Source organism: Ornithodoros turicata, chromosome 2 (genome assembly GCF_037126465.1).
Source record: "Ornithodoros turicata isolate Travis chromosome 2, ASM3712646v1, whole genome shotgun sequence".
Classification (NCBI taxonomy): domain Eukaryota; kingdom Metazoa; phylum Arthropoda; class Arachnida; order Ixodida; family Argasidae; genus Ornithodoros; species Ornithodoros turicata.
The window spans coordinates 116,242,428-116,265,661 of record NC_088202.1 but is presented as its reverse complement, the minus strand read 5'-3'; the positions used below and the strand labels follow the sequence as shown (position 1 = coordinate 116,265,661).

The 23,234-nt window shown below is 44.5% G+C and overlaps 1 protein-coding gene across 5 annotated transcripts; it reads left to right on the top strand.

Moving 5' to 3' along the window:
* Nucleotides 1-832: 832 nt before the first annotated feature.
* On the top strand, nucleotides 833-23,234 carry LOC135385972 (upstream stimulatory factor 2-like). 5 transcript variants are annotated; one of them, XM_064615629.1, is made up of 8 exons: nucleotides 936-1,035; nucleotides 4,461-4,519; nucleotides 4,997-5,168; nucleotides 11,448-11,732; nucleotides 11,829-11,972; nucleotides 12,480-12,574; nucleotides 15,615-15,869; nucleotides 21,659-23,234. In XM_064615629.1, the coding sequence occupies exons 3-7, from the start codon at nucleotides 5,129-5,131 to the stop codon at nucleotides 15,855-15,857; spliced, it is 807 nt and encodes a 268-aa protein (XP_064471699.1). In that variant the 5' UTR covers nucleotides 936-1,035; nucleotides 4,461-4,519; nucleotides 4,997-5,128; the 3' UTR covers nucleotides 15,858-15,869; nucleotides 21,659-23,234. The 5 variants fall into 5 exon arrangements, with proteins under 5 accessions (XP_064471698.1, XP_064471699.1, XP_064471702.1 ...); XM_064615631.1 differs by lacking the exon at nucleotides 936-1,035 and adding an exon at nucleotides 1,552-1,840; XM_064615628.1 differs by lacking the exon at nucleotides 4,997-5,168 and having other exon boundaries at nucleotides 833-972.

Sequence of the window (23,234 nt, the reverse complement as noted above, 5' to 3'; positions counted from 1 at the left end):
TTTGTGGTGTTCACACAACAAATTGCATTTTTGGTGCCGAATACATTTTTCCTTTGCAAAACTCGCGCTGAATTTTGCTCAAGCGTGGGTGGTATACTTTGAACTATTTATATGTATACATATGAAACACCCCACCTACGGGTGTGCTCCAGATATGTGCTTGATGCGATGCTGTGGTGTCACATAAACTGCATCACTAGCAGGAATTACATATTCGCATGATCGATCCGTTTTTATAAAAAGCAGCAATGAAAAACAACCTAAGCAAAATAAAGCAAGACAGGAAAATAAGAAGGCAGCGTGCAAGCTTTGCACCATCTGATTGGCTAGCGCAGTACAACATACAACTACAACCGCACACCGACCTAAATACGAAGTACGTGAAATGGTTGATGCGCTTACACAAATTACTTCAGATAGTTTCTGAGCGAAGACAATGCGTACACAAGCGTTCAACATTGTCATTACGTAACATACAGCTCACACCGAGAAGTAAGCAAAACAACAAGGAACATCAACCGCACAAAACCACAAATCCTGACACGCCAACGCGTCACAGGCGCTGCTGCTGCATCTATGGACAGAAACAGAATGGATGAAATGATAGAACGGATAGAACGACTGGAGAGAAAGAACGACTGCGAGGGCGCAACGAAGTAGTTCGAAAAATACAATGGAAGTTTGTCGTTAGTACAGGTAATTAAAACAATACAAGCACTATAAACGTGATTTCCTTCCATACGTTACGCTTGAAGCTTTCGACAAAATTCAAAACGAGCTGAAAACCTTCCCGCGGATCAATACAAATTTTTACGGCGCAAGGGAGACGCCGACGAGTCGCCATCTTGTCACATGTCTGGTTTTCGGGCTCACATGACCTCTTGTTTGGCCCCGTGATCAACAGCTTCCTGGCAAATTCAAAACATTCATCGTAACCCACATGGATATGCTAGATCAAGCTCTAGATAGCAGGTATGTAGAGCTCATGCAGAAGAAAGAAGAGTAACACGAATCACTGATCTGATTTCCGCTGAGGTATGCCATCGCTCTACGTAGAATGCCTGTTTGGGCATCGGATGAGTAGGTAGATACACGTTGCTGAAGTTCTCTTACTGATGCCAGTTTTCTGCTTGTAACAAATAGCTCGTAATATAGGGGATTCAAGGTTTATGTAACGTATGTTGGTTGTTATTGCCAACAGCACCTCAAGTTGTGCGAAAAGTAGGCATGCGGTTGCGCCATTCCAGTAGTGTTTTCTCTAAGCCAAGATACTCATCGCTGTGAGCACGTTATCAAGAGTGGAAGGCGAACAGTTAGATGACGAACCATAAAGCATTTTGATGGTTTTATTCGGGTCTTGTGCTGTGCAATTGTAGGCTGCAGCTAACACAGCCCTCTGGAGATAGCACGATGTTTGCGCCGACAGCTTCAAACCTGGGTTTAAAACGTCATCGCAGACGTGTCTTCGAAATGAAAGCCAGTTTTGATTCAGTAGATTAAATAATTTTCCTAACAATTTTATTCTGGTCGTGGAATATGTGCAAACATGCCGGCGCCACGTTTTCGCTCCTCGCTGTCTTGCCGAACAGGCGCACCTGCGCAGGATTTATAACTGCAAGAACTAAGATTATATCTGCAGTTCAAGTCGTAGTAATTATAATTTAATGTCTAAGCTACGACATCGACACATTTCATTAGCGACGTGCGCTTGTTCTTTTAAAATTTAGATTTTGCCGCAAAAATTGCTGTAGAGAAGACTGTGTGAACAGCACAGAGGGACCCGGAAAGCATTGGTTTGCACTCCGGAAATCACAGGGCCTGCTCATGGCAACCAACTAATGTAAGGGGTAGTGCTTAACACTTGGGTTTTGGGTGCAGTTGTGACAAGCTGTGACGCGCAGGCTGTACTCGTTGTAGGAACTAGAGCACTGCAAATGCGTAGGCTGGCCTGAAACCCCGAGCCAGAACCCCGCACGCAGGTTGGATTAGGGCATCGCGGTTGTCTTGACTACGGGTATGGGATGGGCTCGGGCCACTCCGCTAACCGTGGGGCGTGAGTCGGGTTCGAGCCTTTGTCAGTCGTCCTCATTCAGCGAAAGGAAAAAAAGGTTGTGGGCAAGCTGGTATTGAAGCACGTTGACAGCGGAAAACACTGAGAAGCACGGAGACAAAAACACACGCATCCTCAAGTGTGCGCCTACGTGCTCTTCAGTTCACGTGCTTCAGTCTTCTTTCAGATCATTTGTTTAAGTTCTAACAGTTGTTTTGAAAACGAGGTAAGTAACTGCTGGGGTCCTTGTGTTGTCTTTCTGTTGAAACGCGCAATAGGCATTAGGAGACAACGTAGGCATCGGTTGGATGGATCACACTATAATACTGTCTGGCAGGGAAGGGCAGTGTGGCCGCAGGTCAGGCCCGTCCCAAGCTACGTCCTTGGCAGCAGGGTTGTTAAGTCTTCCTGGCTTTAGGTTGCAGGGAAATTTAAAAAAACCCAGGAAAATGTGCTTACGGCAGGATTATTTTCTGGCATCACCTGGGCCAGGAACAAAGATCTAGGCTCGTGCAGCGCTCCAGCGGGTATACCACAGTGACCTTGCGGAGCAATGCAGTGCTAAAAATGTAGTACGCACATTATAGACCCTCGGAGAATCATCTTCTTTGAACACCCTATTTCCCTACTTAAAGCAAGTGTGCCCTCATCTTGCTTTCACTACGGAACGCCCCAGCAATCATGCGTTGCGGTTTCTAGACATCACCTTCAACACTAGGAAGCAGGGTTGCGGAGTAGTGGAGGTGTTGGGAACGATTCTGGAATCATTCCAAATTTGTCACAGCCAGGAATGGAATCGAAATGGAATGGCGGAAACTGTCCTAGGAATGGAATGGGAATGATATTATGCTTTTTTTTTTTTTTTTTCAGAAATGGAATTGTCTAGATGCCCCAGTGGTAGTTCTGGTTCAACCCACTGGTTTCTGCCCTCTCCCCTTTGCACACACGCACCACACCTGCACACGGTCAAGAGTGAAATAACCTTGTCTTTGTGCTTTTTCCATGCCGGGTAATGTCAATCTCCTGCAGCGGTGCTGAGCTACCCAGCACGGTTACCGGTCCCTTTTCTTTTATTGATTGGGTTAAAGGAATAGAATGGGGCTGCTAAGCCATTCCAGGAGTGGGGATTGGCCATCCCTTTACATTCCGAGGAATTGAAATGGATGGAATTATCGCAAACCTCCATTACTCGGAATTGGAATGGAATGGGTGGCCCAATTCCGTAGCCCTGCTAGGCAGGGACTCTGCTGGGAATATGGCAGGCAATGTCGCGAAACCCCTCCTTTCCCGAAATAGTTGTTCTCCGAGATCCGTAAAATCCCTTCTTGTGGCTGCCTTTAAAAAGTCATCTGAGCACACCGTCTCTCACTCCCTCGTTAGACAGCTAATGGGCTTGTGTCAGCCGTTATTACTGTGCAACAGTGTCCAAGCAGTTGTACAACTTGCTTGTTCCCTTCTGTTCCAGAGCAACAAACTGCGAAAACAGAAAGTCAACTGTGCTTCCGTTTTTACACAACCTGTCCCATGCCCTGGGAAAAAATCGGTACTGCCAATGGGGCCCGCGCAGCTTATTCCGTCAAAAATGAGCTCTCTAACCGTGGTTTCTGGTGGTCTCTGACGTGGTACCCGGCACCTTGTTCCTTATGTCCCGTGCAAAAAGTCTCGTCATTTATTCTATTCTGCTTAGTTTCGGCACGTAGATACATTGGGCAAACAAGCAGATGTGTAAATGACCGTCTGAAAGAGCATGCTTCAAATATCAACAAGAACCTTTCTACTTCAGAAATAGCAAAACGTCTAGCTACTTGCAATAATCACAAACCATTCTGGTCACAGACAAAAAATTCTTTTTGCCATAAAAGGTGATTCCCTCCGTATCCTCCTAGAAGCTTCCACCATAGCCAAAACCCCTCTTTGTATCACCTAACCTTCAATCTCTCTGTCCCCCAACTTGTGTGACCTCCTTAGTCCTTACCCTGTAAAAGTCTACCCGCACCAGCATGCTGTGCTTGCCAATTAACTCCATGCAGGTGGCACATTGTGTTATCTACATATAAAACTCATAAAGGCATTCAATCATGCGCTCATTCATGGCCTCCTATGAAAGGGGGGGGGGGGAGGTTGAAAAGAGAGTCATAAAATATTTTTCAGGAAACTTCGATATAAAAAATCTGTTACCCGAAAAAGTTTAAACCTGCAATTATTTTTCCTTGTGCAGCAAGGGTGTGTATGAACTGACCAGCATATGATAGATACTTTGTGGAAGTGTAAAGCCAAAGTCAAACAAAAGTCAAAGCCACAATGTTGTGGTTGCAAAGACTGCCACAGCTTTCTTTTTGCTTCACACTTCACAGTGTCAATTTTTCTGCATTATGGCTAACTGTATTATTCTTTCCATTATGCTACACAGCTCACAAGACAAAGCCAATGACTCAGCATCAGATGACGCTTCTCAGATACATTCTGATGGTAAGCACTTTGTAATTCTACTCTTTCGTAAACTGTGGCAGGATTTCATTTTTCGAATGTTAACCACCGCCCTCTGTACCCACCGGACTGCATTTCACTGCTTAAAAGCTTGATAGAAAAGATAGAATTCCCATTGAATTACATTAATCGATGACTACTTTTCCGTTGGTGCGAGACAACAGGCACCACTGTCTTCATCCTACAAATCTCCCAGTGCACATGCTCACCCCCTGCTGCTACATCCTTGTCACCTATTGTAGCTGATATGTTTATGTTTTTATGCTGGCAAGGTGGAGTCAAGCCTGACCCAGTTAGTGTAGAGATCAGCGGTGTTAACCTGAACGTGCCACAGGTGTAACTCCAGGGAATGTTAACTTGAACATGCCGCACTATTTAAGTCACTTGTCTTAGCTGTATTCGCTTGTTGTTTGGAGCCCACCATATGCTTTGCATTTCTGACTGCGTGGTGTCTCACAGAATGAATACAGATATTTGAAGCAGCACACCACAGTTGTACTGTGTTGAAAGAAGAACCAAGCAGAAAGTCTCTCGCTTCAGCCAGGACTCATTCCAGTGGCCTCCGCTTTGCGTCGCTTGTACTACTCCAGAATGGACGACTCTGACTTACACACGAAGGCACAAGAACAATGTGAGGAACTTTTGCTTGGTTGTTCTTTCGACGTGGCTAGGATGTTTCTGGGGAGAACACCTTGGTCGCTCGAAATGACTACGTGATGTCGCAGTAGATGTGCACAAGGTGATGGTGCTCTTGCAGTGGACATATAACTCTCAAAAGGCTTTCAACAAGGTGCTTTTGAAATTTGAAAGCATGATGTCTCGTGTCATATTGGTTATTGCAGAGCATTTTGTACTGGGGCAGTGTTCTCACTACAGCTATTTGCTGCACCTGTCTTCATCTGTGAATGGTATGAATGGGTGGTGTGTGCATGTAACATAATGAAAGTGGCTAGCTTTGAGTTCTCAGATTAAGACAGATTGAAGCAAAAGACTCAGGCTCTTGTGCCATAAAGCACCAAAAGACTCAGGTTTGGAACTGCTCTACAGCTGTCGACCGATTTTTCGGACTTCTCAGAGCCGAATTACCGGGCACTTTGACCTTTTAGTGAACGGGATAAAACCACTTTATTTCAAATACCATAACTCAGAACATTCAAAGTAACTTAAAAAATGATCTATACGTGTCCACTTCGGTGTACGAATGTGTAACAACTATCACAGGGAATTTCAGTGAGTGAATCACCAGTGTAGTCACCACAGTACGGGTTTTCCCTGACGACATCCTCATTGCTGCCGTCGTTTTTACCTTTTTTCTTGTGTTGTCGGCGCCAAAGGCAACATTGCTGCTGAAGTGTAAAACGGAGACTTCACATTAGTCTCGATCGTCAGTGAACTTGTGTCTTCGCCTCTACTAAACAGTCTATCGTGGTAGCATCATCGACATCCTCACTTGAAGTTGAGGTCGGCAGCTCGTTATTTCCGATACCGAAAAACAATGCAGGTTTGAAGCGAGATGAGTGCAAATAATCGAGCGCGTCTGCCAAGGAATTGTCCCGAATTATTGGACGTGGGAATATATACGTTGGTTCTATGGGGCATTTGACGGTACCAATTATTTTGTCCAAAAAATTGGAAAGTCTGAGTTTTTTTAGTCCGAATTATCGGTTGGCGACTGTACTTCATTGCTCTGTGGTAGCCGCCATTGCTAGGAACATCAGTGGCTTCTGACTTGAGGCTTTTGCTTCAATCTGCCTTCGCCATATTGCTGGATTTTCCACTTTTCGATGTCTATTTATAATTGGTTGTTGCAGTGAAGGCCTCTTGCAACAAACACTTATAGTACGGAAACAGCATCGCCTAAATCTGCGCTTCTCTTGGCACCATTTGAAATTGACACTACGAAATGATGTTTCCAAATTTTTTTCATCAGTATTTCTAACAAGTAGACACACACAATGTCTTTCTAATACCCAGAAGATATGTAGTTTTATGTGCTTTATCATTTGAGTTTAAGTGCACAGAGAACATTGACACCTGCAGGAGATTGCAGGAACTCTTCTTCCTGTCTAATGGACCCCTGGCAAGACTTCCCAACATAACTGGTGGACATGCGCAACATTAGCAGGTTTTCACCTTGTACGGTGTCTCTCAGAACATGTGAAAAGCTTTATTAAAAAGGTCATTTGCCTGTAACATATGGGGTTAATGGTGATAACTAAGTATGGGGAAACACAAACTGACAATCACAACACAAGCCTTATTGTGCCTAGGGACATGAAAGGTTAGGTCTTCCATGTTGGGTTCAGTGCTGTTTATTTCTGAGGAACCTTTGTGTCACGCTGCTCATTGTCATTACATGGGTGAACATGGTATAACAAACGAGACAGTAACAAGTACGAGAAATTCTAGGGAATTAGTCGACCAGTAGTTACTTCCCAACAGGACGTCTGCATTAAGCAAGCATCTAAAATCTGCGTATAGTTCTTTCCGCACTTCATTAAAATAGGTGTGCCATGCATCAGCATGCAGAGCATCATGTGCAATTTAAGCCCCAGCCCAGGAGAGGAACCTGCTGTAAGACTGCAGCAGGTTAGACCACAGGTTAGGTCACGTGTTGGTGCACATTCTGTAGAATATAGCATATTACTGTGCGTTTCCACCACACGTTTGTGATTCTCTACAGAAGTCACATACTGTAGTATGCATTCACCAGGGACTTCTACAGAAGTCTAAAGAGGTTGTTCATGGATGCAGTTGCGTGGGCTATTTTATCGTTCTGCATGTCCTGAATTCGGTGCACTTGTTGTGGGGTGCAGCTCATTTTTGGCTATTATATTGCGCACTAGGTACTATTGGCATTTGTTTGATCACTGACACATTGAGTAGTATGTAGAGGATACCGTAATTTCACGGCTTATGCGTGATTTTTTTCTCTGACGGGCGCTCTGCGGCTTATCCACCGGTGCGGCTTATCCACCGGTGCGGCTTATCTCATGACTATTTTTTCTTGGTATTTTCCCCATATGCCGGTTTTAACTAAAGGGCCGACAGTGTCTCTGGAACAGCACCACCCTGCCAATGCACGAACAATGCGTAAAAGGGGCACGTCCACATTCGAGTAGACTGACCTTCCTAGTGCCTTCCCTCATGCAGTTTTAACGAAAGTGGTGACAGTGATTCGTGTGTTTGGCCACTGACCAGTCGATTCATGAAAAACACCCAACAAGAGCACAATCCGATCTTGGTAGAATGCTAGAACTGACCTCCTTTGTTGTACGCCATGCCGACCCCCGAGTATGGACCACAGGGTTTATGGCCTTTCTATGGCCTTTCTATGGTCCCCTTTGTCGCACAAATCAGTTGCGTCGTGTTGCCCGCGGCTTATCTGCCCGAACATTTTCTAAACGTTCTTAAAAACTTGTCCTGTGGCTTATACGCGTGAAAATACAGTATATGTGGGTTGCATACAAGACATGCCTACTAATTGTACAGAATAGTCATGCTGTGGATGCAGCAGCCTCGAGGGCAAGGTATTACGACTGCGTACCGAGATATCTTAAAATCCACATGAACTTAAAGACCATGAACAACGCGAACCGGCCGAGGCAGACCACAATTAGGGACGACGCATACACATAAGCCTCAAACGCCCGGAAATTATCAAGTTCAAACAACTCGGGGGGGGGGAAGAGGTGCTGACCGGAGATCAGAAGACCCGGGTTCGATTCCTGGCTTCTCCTCTTTTCTCCCTGAGTTGTTTGAGTGCGTTAAAGACTATGATGATTGATGAGTTTTCATATATGTACTAGTACAATAAATATGCTCTATCAATGTTAAAAATGGTTTAGAGGTTATGTTGGCAAGCATAACGCGTGGTGTTGCACTTGCAGCCAGTTCATCTTCGTGCAGCGTTAAAGCGACTAGGCGCAACAAGGATACGAAAGCCGACCTGCCACCGCTTGCCATAGCTGCCGTTAAGGAGCACTGGATCAAGTCAAACAAGATCTTTATGCTCGACTACGATGGAACACTCAATCCCATCCAGACGATGCCCGGCCATGCGCAGCCCAGCGTTGAACTGATCGACCTTCTGGTCAGGTTCAATAAAAAGGCAAGGGCCGTGATATGCACAGGACGACAGAAGGAACAGGTGGATATGTGGTTCCCTGCAGAAATTGAGATCTATGCAGAACACGGAGCCTATCGCTGGAAGGATGGTGTGTGGCGCCGAGAGAGAGCGCCTCTAGATCTAGCAGAATGCATTAAAATCATGGAAGAGTACAAGAAAGCATCTCCCGACATCGTTCTGGAGGTCAAGAGCACAGCCCTGGCTTTCCACTACCGCCATGTCAAGGACTTTGATCCGACGGAGATGATTGAAAGACTCAGACTCCACGTCGGGGACGCAGTGATCCAGGGTAATGGGATCGTTGACATACGCACAGTAAGCAAGGATGTGCCTTGTGCAAAGGTTGGTCCAGCAATATGTGCTGGTGATGACGTGACAGATGAAGACATGTTTGATGCCTGCACTGGTCTGTCCATCTGTGTGGGCAAACGCCCGTCCAAAGCAGATTGTTACGTCGAGAAAGTAGGAGACATTCTGGAGCTACTTGAGGAGCTAATCAAGATTTGCTAAATTGCTCTTCCGAAACGATGCTGGAACATTGTGCGCATGGGAAGAGATGAGCAGCGAAGGAAACACGCGACAGGACACATGCAGAGGCAACTGGCTATGAAACACATGGTCATTTCCCAAGGTTTTCATTGTCATGAGTGTTGTAACCAAGCAAAAAACATGTGGCTGACATTTTTACCTCATCATTTGGACCTGCCTCCATGAAGGCTGAAAGGAGAAAGAGTGGTCTGGTAGCCCACTGCAGTAGCATCGTATACTGCCACTAGCATGTACCATGCAAGTTCACATTGAAAGAAATTAAAGTTTTCCAAAGGAACTTGGTACCAGTGTTGCACCACTTCTTCTCTACGGAAGGCTATTGCAACATCACATAGCCAAATCTGCAAACTCTGGCTGCTTTGAGACCTGGGCTTTACCCCTATGGGGCTATAGTTCATGATCACTATGGTGATAGCAGCAAGCTATTTGTTATACGAGAGTAATGGGAAAGAAATGTACAGTAGTTGTCAATTATGCACCAAGCATTTACGCACATCTTTTCTCACCAGCGATGTTTGTATCAGTACAGGAAAAAGAACAAAATAAATATGAGGAGCGGAGCCCCTGGGAGGGACCGCCTCCCTTCCCCCTGGACCTATAGTCACCAAGCTTTTAATAACTTGGGTCTCACCTGGCCATATAGTAACCAAATAATTATTGATTAATAATGGTTTATAATTAATGAATAATGGTTAATAATTTATGCTATAATTGTAGAAATCACTGGGAAAATTTAAATACACCTCTAGCTCTGTAGGTCATTTTGGTTTCTGCCTTTGCCAAAAATTGTTGCTTGCATGATCTTAAACCGTTCTTCGAAGTTGGAACCTTGGATGAGCATTTTGTTGAGCGCAAAAAAGGAGCAATTTTCTTGCTGCGAACGATAATGCTAGTGACGTCATACACGTTTTGAATGTGCAGCATTCAGAGGTAGGTGTTTTGTCTCAAAAACTGTGGTCCAAAATTTACATATGAGCATACCTTTTGGGTTATTTCATGCTCACTGCTGTTTGGTAGGACTGCCTCACATTCATAAACATATCCAGATGCAGTGATGTAGTTGTTACGTTTCCTGCAAAAGTGTTACTGACATATGGTTCTGTTATGCTCATTTATTTAAACATTTCATTACAAGTGTAAACATTTCTAAATACGCTTACACTATAGCTTTCAGAACTACAAGTATTGTGGAGCCAATGCACTTCGAATGCTCTAATGACCCTTTCCTCTCAAATTTTTAAGGCAGCATATAACGTGAAGCAAATATTTGTGTACAGAATGGCATGCTATTTCTTAAAATGATGTAGTGTTTTTGTCAAGGACAGCTCCAAAATGTGTAGTCTTCTGTTACACTAAGCAAAGCACTTGTACTGCCACAGTATTCCATAATGTACAAAGGTCACATAGTACTAAAGCAGGGGCGTAGCTAATGTGGCTGCCCAAGACAACTCTGGAATGTGTAGTTTGCTGTTCTACTAAGCAAAGCACTTGCACTGCCACAGTATTCCATAACATACCAATGTCAGAAAGTACTAAAGCAGGGGCATAGCAACAGGGGGCATTAGAGGGCTAGAAGATGAAGCAGAGATTTGTGTGCAGAACTATGTGCTATTTTTTTAAAATGAGGTATTGTGGCTGACAAAGACAACTCAGGAATGTGTAGTCCTCTGTTTTACTAAGCAAAGCACTTGCACTGCCACAGTGTACTAAAGCAGGGGCATAGCAATTGGGTGGGGAGGGATAGGCAGGATCGCGTTACTTTTTACGTGTAACGGTAGCAGTATTCCGCTACTTTTTGCTCAGGTAGCGCATATCGGTATTCCGCTACCTTTTTCGGGTAGCGGGTACAACACTGAACGTAGGCCACCTATATACAGCATTTCTTCACAATAGCTTACGTTGATTCGCTGATGCGCTCAATGAATGTGATCACCATTTTTCCTCTTAGGTGGGAGAACAAAGGTAGTTTTTTTTTTCGCATGTAATCAAGATACGCAAGACTAGAAAAGATTGGAAAATCCAAGTACCCTGTGAGAAGGCTGTTATGAAGTGTAGTAGGTGAATGCATATTTCAGAAACCTTCAGTGTGAATGCGTGGTTAATGTGTGGAGTCCGGCATTTACCCATGAGTATGCGACACGAATACCATTTCGAGCACTGTCGAGGACCACAGTGCTTGTCCTGCCACGAGTGCATATGTCCAAGATTATAAATCCTTGTATCCCCTGCCAGTAACTGAAGGTGTTGAGGAGCAGCATGCAGCAACCGCCATTGCCAGTGTCACATCCCAGGCACTTCTGGATCCATCGATCCAGTACCAGTTCCGCACAGAGAATGGACAAGGTGTCACGTACCGTGTGGTCCAGGTGGCCCCAGAAACTGTTACTGGGGATGCTGTTGCAGCTGGTGGCACTCAGGTGGTCACATCTGCAGCTTTAGTTGGACAACAGGTGGCACAAGCTATCATCTCCAGCCCATTTGCAAATGCAAATGGGAGCTCCAGCCCTACTGCTGAAGGTAACCACGACTTACAGAACAGTTGTACTAAAGGAACAGCACCTGGTGATTGCTCTTGACAAACATTTTTCTCCATTTCTTCGCCCCTTTGTGCAGGGCAATTTTATGTGATGATGTCACCACAGGATGTTCTCCAAACAACGCCCAGAACTTTGGCTCCAAGGACTCATCAGTTCAGTCAGAAGTCGGAAGGAAACAGGACGGCAAGGGACGAAAGGAGGAGGGCCACTCATAATGAGGGTGAGATAACTGCACTTATTTCTATAGTGTTTCCTGCAAGGCAAATGGCACCAGCACAGTAACCTTTCCATAATTATCCATTTGTAAGTAGTCGATGGGTTGAGTGACCTCAGGTGATATTGTGCAGCTCTGCTACCTGTTTAAAATGTAGTCACATAAACCTGGGGTTGCTGTGTTAAGGTGGGAAGATTATTCCGCTACCTCTACATGCAGTGTAGCATGCAGTCTGCACTTCCCTGATGCAAATGTACGCAGCAATATTTCTGATGTGGAAAGACCACTGTAGCTGGTTTGATATCGATCTGTTTTTTTTATCATCCTCCTTGGGATCACCATATGTCCTTTTGTGACAGGTGTTGCATGAATGTCCTCATAAACTGTGAAGCATTTCGTTATGGTAATTGGGGATTCGTGGCCATAGCTTCTGAATGTGCTTGATGTCTGTCCAAAGCACTCTGAATCAAAGCTCCAGGTGTCATGCTGTTTTACGTGCTTTCGTTTATGTAGTGGAAAGGAGACGAAGAGACAAGATTAACAACTGGATTGTGAAGCTTTCAAAGATTATTCCAGACTGCTCGAGCGACCTCAACAAGTCGGGTCAGGTATGTCATTTCCTCTTGGTACAAGGTTGTGAAATTGAGGGATTTACTGCCAAAGATTGAACATGCTGCAACAAATGAGAATCATAGTGGATTACAATAACGCTACCTCTAACACAATACTGGTTAGCACAAATGGCTTCCACTCGCTATGAGAAAGACATGGGTGATGTCAATATGTGCCCCTGACCACAGTTGACCCACGGCATTCCGTGCTTGACCGATGCTACTGTCAAATATGGTGTGAGACTGCTGCATCCAATGTTGTGTATCGCACCCTTGTAATCACAGTACATATTTAGAGATTTGAACAGGAGATTGTCATGTCAGTGCGCAGTTGTCTTGTGCTGATTGAAACTCTCTCTATTTCTGGGTTTTGATTTGTGTTTCACTTTGTGTTTTCAATTTAACGTGGAAGCCACTTAATTTGGTACTTTTGCTTCATTCATAGCTTTTGTTCTCTCATACAATGCTCCTGCTGAGGGAAAATGGCTCTGTGGCCTTTGGTCATTCATTAAGGCCCCCAGTTTTCTGCTGCGGCAAATTCAAAATTACGCGGCACCGACTTGTAAATTCAGCGGCTGCTTGAAACGGGAAACAGTTTACTACAATTTTTACAACACTTACAACAATTTTATAAACTTGGATTCAAAGCACTGTTGTGACTCAGCATTGCATGATATCTCGTGTTCTCCTCTGCCGTCTGTCGCCTAAATCATTTTATACCTGCTGAAAGATCTTTCAGCACCTACAGAGCTTATAGGAACTGACAAATACTTGATCGCAATAGACGCTAAATTTGGAGCAAGCACCATCATTCCGTTCCAGAACCCAGTTATCGTATTTACTAACATAATCTGCACACTTTATCTCCCAAAAAAGTCTGAAAAGTTGGGGGTGCGCAAATTGGGCGGGAACGTTTGCTACGATATTTCAAAATTTTTTGCAAAATATAGCAAATATATTTTTATTATATAATATTTTTCAAAACATTTCAAAATTTCAAAATTTTTGTATGCCGGTCAAATAGGCTCTCAGTAGAGCCGATATTGATGTTATCACTGCATTGTGCGAGCATGAAAGAAATACCCAAATACAGCGCAACACCCGTCGGTCGGATGGCGAAGTGCCAGCACACTGCCTCTCATATACCGGTGAAATACATCGAGACGCTGCTGGAAGATGCCGCTAGTGACACTTGACAACCGAAAGCACACTATGTTCGCCAACTTTGTCATGTTGTGCTGTAAAGTTTTGTCATAGTGTGTTTGTCCAGCATTCCTTTCGGCGTTTTGTAGTTGACAGCGTCGTCCATCGCGTCAGTGGACCATCACCCGAAAGTGTGCGCAAATCAAACAAAAGCACCGTAATAATTTCGGTAGCATTGATGGCGTTGCAAAATGCAATCGCCACGGTCGCTGAGACGGGCGTGCCAGATAGCTGCATGCGAAAACGCGCGAGCGCAAAGTACGAGATTTTTTTGTTTTCTGGTCATTTTTAGTGCTAAACTAGGGGGCGCGAAAATGCGATGGCACAAAATATGCAAGTAAATACATCGAAGGTTCATGTGTATCTTGGAGCACTGGGAGAGTGCGCAGCACGCACCTTTATCTGACGCTCTTTTGCGTGAGCGTGCAATACCTACTTCTCCTGAGACCCTGCATGTCGTAGTAACCGTCCGCATTGTGCCAATCGCGTCTTTCGACCCAATCGGACTTCCGTGCAAATCTGTGCAAAACGAAGGATTTCGCAGAATCGTGGAAAACCGGGGACCTCAGTTATAATTAGAGCCTGAAGTTTTCGGGAAATATTTTTTTCTAAATTCGGGGGGTAAAAATCGGGTAAATAAACATGTGCACTAAATTCGTGTGAATTCCGGTGAAAAAACTTCCAGTATGCTAACTTCGGGGTGAAATTGGGCTCAGTTACTCAACTAACTGTAGTGGTTTGGTACAAATGGTGATGTAACTTAATTTTTCTGCCAAACAAGTAAATTAATCCATTCCTACAGACATCCCAGTGAGGGAAATGTGCCAGGTACAAATCGTGTTTCACCCTAAAGAGGCAACCTTCAATTCGGGAAAAAATCGGGTTAAACCCTAAAACTTCAGGCTCTAGTTATAATGCTGTCTTGCAATATACATAGATGAATTTGTTCTGAACGTGTTCTAATCGCCTGTGATTTTTTTTTTTTTTTTTTTTCATGGTGGCTGATTAATTAATTAGCTAAGCTTTTGGTTTTTCGTCTTAGGGCCAAGATGTGAATTGCAGAGTTGTAGAACGTGTTGAGAAACATCCATTGCAATTGTTTTCTACATTGTACGCTTTGATTGGAGTTTTTCCCCTCGTAAGAAAGATCGCACACGAAATCCGGAAGTGTACCACGTGACACGAGGCGAGCGCACCTACGCGCACGCCTCGGTTTCAAGCTCTCTGTCTTCTCTTCTTCTCTTCAGTGCTCTCACATCCGTTATCTGCTGAAAAACGACCTTCGGGTGAGCTCTCTGACCTGAAGGTCACTTCCTGGCAGATAATGGATGTAGTAGATAAAACATCAGCTCACCATCATCGTCACTGCTGCTCTTCAGTAAACACTAAAAGCTGGATACCCTAGTTATAATTAGAGCCTGAAGTTTTCGGGAAATATTTTTTCCTACATTCGGGGGGCAAAAATCGGGTAAATAAAGATGTGCACTAAATTCATGCAAATTCGGGTAAAAAACTTCCGGTACGCTAAATTCGGGGAGAAATCGGGCTCAGTTATTCAAACTAACTGTAGCGGTTTGGTACAAACGGTGATGTAACTGCATTTTTCTGCCAAACAAGTAAGTTAGTGCATTCCTACAGACATCCCAGTGAGGGCAATTTGCCGGGTAAAAATCGGGTTTCACCCTAAAGAGGCAACCTTCAATTTGGGGTGCAAATTCGGGGAAGAATCGGGTAAAACCCTAAAACTTCAGGCTCTAATTATAATTATAGCTTGACACAAACTGCAGCTCAACTGCAAACCTGAGCGTGACCGAGGTTTCCTGTCACCTTTCAGCAGTCGTCAGTTCACCTTCATAGCAAAGGTGGCATCTTGGCAAAAGCTTGCGACTACATTCAGGACCTGCGGAACGCGAATGCAAGGCTGCCGGATATTTTGAAGGAGAACGAGCGCTTAGCTGTCGATGTAGAGCTACTGCGACAGCAGTGTGAAGAGTTGAAGTCTACAAACCAGATATTGAAGGCTCACCTGCAGCAGCATGGCATCACCATTGCAGAGCAGGACCAACACACATCCTAACATACGAATGAGGTGAGCTTTTTTCCACGACAGTAATCATCGAGAAGATTTGATAAACCCTGTGTGGAATACAGCGAGGTAGATGATACATGTAGTTTATTTCCAGAGGGATCATGATGGAATAAAAGTGAATTTTGTTAGGGTTGCGTGAGCGATGACCTTGAATGTCATCATCTTTGTCTATGTACAGTCACCGATCTTTAATTCGGACCCTAATAATTCAGACTTTCCAATAGTCCAGACAAATTCTTGGACTCAATCAATAGCCCCCATTGAACCAATGCATTTCAGCTTCCAATAATTCGGACCGTTTTCGGGGCCACGGCTCGATAATTCAGACGGATTTTGGCCGACTTTCCTTACTTTTTGTGAAAATCCACGCTCCTAAATTCAAAATCGGAACCTCGAGCTTCCGACTCCCACTCGCCGCCGGGCTGCCCCTCCAGTAACTCCCTCGGAGCGCCGCCTGCGGGGAGGAGAATCGCGCGCCCGCGCGAAGTTCGCGTTCATGTGATCGACGTTGCTGTTTAGACGCGTACTTCGGATGCGACAATCGAAACTGTGGAAATGTCGTCGTCTCAGTCAACTGACAGTGATGCGGATGGATCGGATGACGACGAGAACGTCGGCGAAACTCCGTCTACTGCGCAGATCCTTGCGGGCATCGATACGCTCGGACGAGTTTATTTCGACAGTGTGACATTATCAGAAATGCAGCGTGACGTTCTGTCTCGTGCGCGCGCTGCTAGGCAGACGCGTATCGACACTTTCTTCCATCCCGTGTAAATTATTTGTAATAAACGCCAGTGTGAGAGTGGATTTTTATGATTAACTACTAATTCGGACTGCTCGATAATTCGGACAAATCCCATGACCATTAGAAGTCCGAATTAACGGTCGGCGACTGTATAGTGTCGTGATGTATGATTCAGTTCGAAGATATTTTCATATGGCCCTGTGTTTTAGGGTAAAACCCGCTTTTACCCCCTGATTTGCATCATTGTCACTAGGGGTAAAACGCAAAAAGTGCCGGACACTAACTTGGCAAAGTGCCAATTGACCCAACGATACAGGCACTGCAGGATGTTCTGCTCCGCACATTCAACACGACTGTTCCGCATCTTGTGTTCATCACAAATGTGAAAAATGCTCTTCTGTTGCTTTCCACCCGATGACGCCCGATTTTAGCCTGTTTTACGGCTCCTGAAATAAGACCCATTTTTTTACCCCCAATTTTCAATAAACGCCATGGCCCTATACATCCTCTCACAGCTTACAACCTCACCGCATGCTTTTATCCCGTTACCAAGCGACCCGGATGTACAGTGAGGTCCTGTTAATCTGGATCTCACGGGACTCGTGAAAATATCCGAATTTATCCGAATGTCAAATTATTGGATGGGCCACATAACAAAAGGTGTACTTGCCATTATGAAGACACTTTTATGGAAGAAAGAACTGTCAGAGTAGTTTGCTTTTACGAGCTCATTTGTGTCATTAGAAGTTTTTGGAGCGCAGTTGGGTGGGCGCCTAAGTGTTCAAACAGAAATTGTCCAGAACAGCAAGTGCTTTCGCTGCGGCGGTGGCTCCTCACATTTGTTGTCCCACAATAGTCTTCTCAGCTGTTGCAAGGACATCGTCCACAATTTCATCTTCAGTTTTCTTTGGTTAAACGGCCAGCAACAACAGCAACTCCAGACCAAGTCTGAAAGTTTCACCGAAGAAGACTGGAGACCACGAAAATGGCTCTCGTCCTTTTCGGTGGTCGTGTCCTGCAATGCAGAGTTCTCCGATCGCGTAAAACTGCAATGGCAAAAGAAGTTCGTGATTTCTTCAGAGTGAATTACGGAGTTGCCATTGCAGTTTGACACGCAGCGCAGAAACAATAGAAAGTGAGACACATGGTCACATGACACGCCACTGATACATCACGGCGCTGATAACAATAGCTATGCAAGCGTCTCGGTCCTTCTTAGTTGTCGAGTAGCGCAACATTTTGCCTTCTTTGTCCACCTGGTCGTTCGGTTGCATGCTGTTTCAACACCAGCTAGATACAGAAGGCCTGCTCTAACTTGCAGCTAACTTGCAACCTGTAGACATGAATCTGTAGACAAAAAGTGCAACACGCTTTCCAGAAAATCAATCACGAGAAAGATATGGGACCGTTTTGAGCTTTATTTTAAAGTTTTCCCGTTTAGTAGGCGCGGACGTTCCGTCACTGCTCGCAGACGACGGTGGTTCGTCTCCACGGCTACGACTGCTGAAAGCTCGTTCGCGATTGGCTGCCGCCGTTGAAAACACGACCCTGATTGGCGGACTATTAGTTCTTATGTCACGTCCTCGGGTGACCTACCAGCGCTAATCCTCGAAGGCATAGACAGTGCTGACACACATGGGTGTATTGCTGGGAACGTAAGTGACCCATTCTTACATGTGTTACACGTGGCGACCTTTGTTCGTCTTTAGTGAAAGCGTCACTTCAGGATTTCATAGTGACTGGAATTCGGGGAGAAATCGGGCTTATCCAGAATGGGTCCGAGGTCAGTTCGGTGGGGAATAACTGGGTGGAATATGGTTTAACCCGAAAAAGTCACTCCCCATGTATACAGTACAATCCCATTCACTAGAACTCTGAGAGTACTGAGGATTTGTTCGAATAAAGCGGAGTTCGAACTAAAGGAGCCACTCCGAATAAGGGCTTGATGCGTTTTCAGCGCATTGTATGTACGGTGTAGATGCGTCATAGCTCGCTAGGCCTTGCCACCAGGGACCTGAACTGAACCAGAACCGAAAATCGCTAAAAACCCTTATTTTTTGCTGAACCGGAACCGAACCGAACCAAAACAGGACCTAAATAAATGTACGCGGTTACCGGTTCGCGGAATGGTTCAGACGTAAGGTGCGTTGTGAGAGATCAGAACTACGATTTACAAAGCGGACTGAGCCACGTTGCCAAACATTCGAAACCGAAACAAAGAGATAAACAAAAGTACAATAGAAGTGCATGAGGTATTTTCTCCTCTCAGCTGTTCATTCAGCTGTGTTAGTTTTAAGGTCGTTCGTTTGGCAGTTGTAGGCTTCCTTATGTGCGATTTTTTTACATTCAGCAGACCCAGTTTTCATTTTCGGCTGTGAAAATAACGGCCATTCTCTGAGCAGGATGTAACAGGGTGTGTACGATGAGTGAACATAGAGGGTACAGCATGCTTCCGTAACGTTGCACCTGGAATGCAGATCTGTAACACGCAGTGTTGCTGTGAACCACTGCTGTGTCGGCAACAACAAAAGTACATTTGTGTTGTTTGAGAATCGTAAGGATCTGCTTGCTTTTAAGCCATTTCAATCTGCTCAAGATTCCCTTTTCTGAACAGTTTTAAACCAGTTCGAACCGATATTCTGTGTTGCTGCGGAGCTGAACCCGAACCAAACCAATGCAATATGCCTGAACCTAAACCCGAACTGAACCAAAAAAAAAAAGTAACTGTTCCGATCCCTGCTTGCCGCACGTTCGCGACCACGCGATGGTGGAAATGTGAGAGGCTGTTTCTTACTATAATATTTATTTGCAAACAAGCATCAAAACAGCTCAGGATAGAAAATAAATCTTATATATGCGTTTGCATTCATTTTTTCAGCCGCAACTCTATAAATATCGTTTGCACCAATCGCGAACACCGCAAATGCGAATATCTCCAACCCATTTTGAGAAAATATCAGGTTGCTACCTTTTTCTTGACTATGTAGTCAACAGGAAGTCTTGATCCGGGCATTCGAATAGACCGGTGCGCACGTTCATGTGTTCGAATTACGGGGCGTTTTCCCCCATTGAAATACACGTGGCTTTGGCAGGTCGCGAGCGTCAGTTTGAATTAAAGAGATTTCGAATTAACGGGATTGCACTATGTTCCACGGAGATACAGTGGACTCCCACTAAATGGAAATTAGAAATAAACAGAACAATAGGGTCACCTTAGGTTGATTTCCTATACACACAATGATAAAAATCTTTGGATAATTGAAACGACCCACTTTGTGTACTTTGGGTAGACGTAGGGTTGCCACCTTTCGTAGTGAAAAGTACCGGCTGAGGGAGAGGGGGTGGAATAGAGGGAAAGGGGGAAATGTTCGTGGGAAAGGGAAAGTAAGTGAGGGGTGGACAGTATACAGAGAGAGAGAGAGAGAAAGAACGAGCGTACTTGCTCAAGACAACAATGATAATAATAATGAATAACTAAGAAAACGACTGGTGACTACGGAGTTTGATCTGTGCTCCAGATTTATTCAAGCTGCAGTGGAATGTTGAAAGGAAAACCCCGTAAAAGCCCCTATGAAAGCTGTTGAGCCACAAATACCGGCAAAAGGCTGCCGGTATCACCTTCCTACTGGCAACCGGCAGAGAGAGCAAATAACTGGCCGCGCCGGTATAATACCGGCCTGGTGGCAACCCAAGGTAGACTGAACAAGCTGGTAGGACCGAGGCACTGGCGGACCTGGAAAACTACCATTCACGTCTCGCAACCTGGGCGGAAATCATAGACAGTGTGATCCGGTCTGCCAGTCGCTTGTACCGCGTTAGGCTTAGCTCACGTCCACATGTGTCTGCATCTCTTCACGAAGTCTGTAACAAACAGACGCATAAAGTGCTTTGACTTGTGACAGTGTTGCAGATAATTCAGGGACATGATTTCAGGAGCAAATCAAAAATAGAAACCGTGAAGTTTGATACGCCAAAGTCAACGCTGTTTGTCAACAAGGGAAACAAGGGAAAGGGTGCAGGCTAGCTGGTATAGATCCACTCCATCCATAGATCATATCCATAGATCATAGATCCATCCAGATAGCACACCGAAGGTTGTTTCGGGAATCCTTGGAGATTGCCACCAGGGGAAACGTAGTTAGCAATGCGTCTTTTATCCCTCTCGCACCCCTTCGAAGATTTTTAGCTTTTAAGTTGAGATGAACTAATAAATTTTATTGCTGTGTCTGAGAACCTACGTGTGTCGTCTTCTGTGTCCGTGTCTCTCGGTCTTCTTCATGGCTGTTTGTCAAGGCAGAGAGACTTCACACACACACACCGAATGAGGATTGCGGACGATGCCGTACGATACGATGACACCGGTTATCTCTGAGACCTGGTTGCGAGGAGAGGATGCAGAGTTTTCCAGCCGGACCAGAAACATAATCCCCATTATAGACAATTGAGGGGTGCATGAGATTGTTTCCAAGCCTCATGCATGCATGCATATTTCACAAAAGAAAAATGCAAAGAAAATAGCCATAAACTTTTTTTTTCTTTTTTTTTTTGGAGCTGCCCACACTAGTGGAAATTGATGATTTTGAAATAAAGTCGCATTTCATGAAATCTGTGTACTTTGCTTAAACGAAACTTCCGATAAACGGAACAATATTTCCACTCCCTTCAAGTTTCGTTTAACAGGAGTCCACTGTACTTGCTAATTATTCCTCTGTATAGCCACTACTACATTGCACCATTAGAACGTTGGGGCTTTGTTCGATGTCATCATTGAGGGCCACAGACCACCGAGGGTGGTGCATTCCAGTAACTATGTGGCGTAACAACATAACTCTGTATTGGTGATTACTGTGCTGTACAGTACTGTGTTTGACATGGAATTGGGGGGGCATGAAAGCTTCTCTAGTACTGGACACAACCAGACTGAAGAAAAATTTGTCATCGTATATGGCAAATCGCTCGAAGTATAATATCTTCATTGTCGAGAAACGCTGATTCCATGTAACGTCATTCATGACTCTCTCTTTTTTTTGTTTTTTTGTTCCAGGTTCAGAAGATGTACCCTGTAATCATTTAGCCATGTCTGCATCGTGGGTGCACAATAGACCAGGACACAAGAGTGATGAACAGACTCACACGTGCTCAGCTGCCATTACACCCCAGTGTGGCACTGGATGTGTTTTGTGCACATGGCCTCGAAGCAGAGCGTTATCTCAGCACGCCGTAAATCTGATACCATTCTTGTATGGCCGCATACAAACCTATGATAAAGCTAGCTGTATAGAGAGTGAACAATATTGTTGTGTTCCTGTGGTTAAGATTATGTTTCACCGTTGCTGGGGGTGGCACATAAGTGGTACGCTGTGCAATTTCTGCCACCAATCGTCATCCACCTCCTGTTGTTCTTGCTGGGCAGTGTTCACGAAGGAGCCCTTTCTGTGCGTTGCAATTGTTTTTGGCCATTGTGACGGGTCTCACTGTGACGGATCCTTGCTTTTCGTCCCACTAGCAAATCAAGCTGAGTGCAAGTTTTGTTGTTTACCTCATCTAATGCTTGGGACAATGTGAGTAATTCTGTGTGATACCTAATGGGCACCGCTTGATCTTGTTTTCGAGATGTACGAGTTTTCTGCTGTGTGCACATGACATGCCTTATATTATATTCTTCTGATGCAGTAGCATGCCACTGTGTGGGTGCCATTGGTGCAGGTTGTGTGGCGCAAATTTAATTGAGGAAGTGGAGCCGGGATTTTACTTTGCACCTGCACTTACCATTAACGATGCACTTGTTCTGTCAAGCATGTGTGACGAGAAATTTAATGACGACCCTATTATACACGATACCTTGGTATGAATTGTTCACAAACGCTTATGTCGCTTTCTTTAAACACAAGTGGAGAACATTATCTAGTCATATCTCTTTGGACTTCACCCTTTAAAATTGCTATGCAGTTCCGACTGGGGCCTGGTGTTTCGGGGCTGCAAGACTTTGAATGCCTGTTTCTAGACTTTGCTTCATTATGTAGTGTAGGTGGTGAAAGAAGGTTTATCTCTTGGAGTGCTTTAATTAGTTGAGCAAAGTATTTGTGAAATCCTTCATGTGGCCAGTAGAATTTGTTTGGTATGGCAAGTGCAGTAGGCTGACTGCAGTTTTTGTAAATATGAGTGCTGTCATGAATGTGGATAAGAGCTAATGACTACATGGAATATGTGAAGTTCTTTTTTACCTCCACCCCTGGAAGCAAGAACACAATTATGTAAATGAAGCTGGTTATATGTTCTATGTTGACACAGTTTACTTCAAAGCACACAGGTTTAGGAACAAATAATGCAACAGGCAAGGGATTGAACATAGATGAAGAAAATAATTGTAAGCTGTCAAACAAGGACATTGTTTAGCTGGTTTGGATGACACGGGGGACTTGACTCACCTTAGTTATGTCGAATTTGTTTTCTTTATATTAAATGTTATGGCACATGCTTTTTTTTTTCTTTTTTTTTGTGGTAGTGCACCTCACAGACATCTTGCATGCCTGTGATGTGGCTGCCAGGTGAAGACTGTGTGTTCTGGATTCTGGAAATGCTGTGTACTGTTTTTCTTGAGAATAAATTTATGTAAAGTA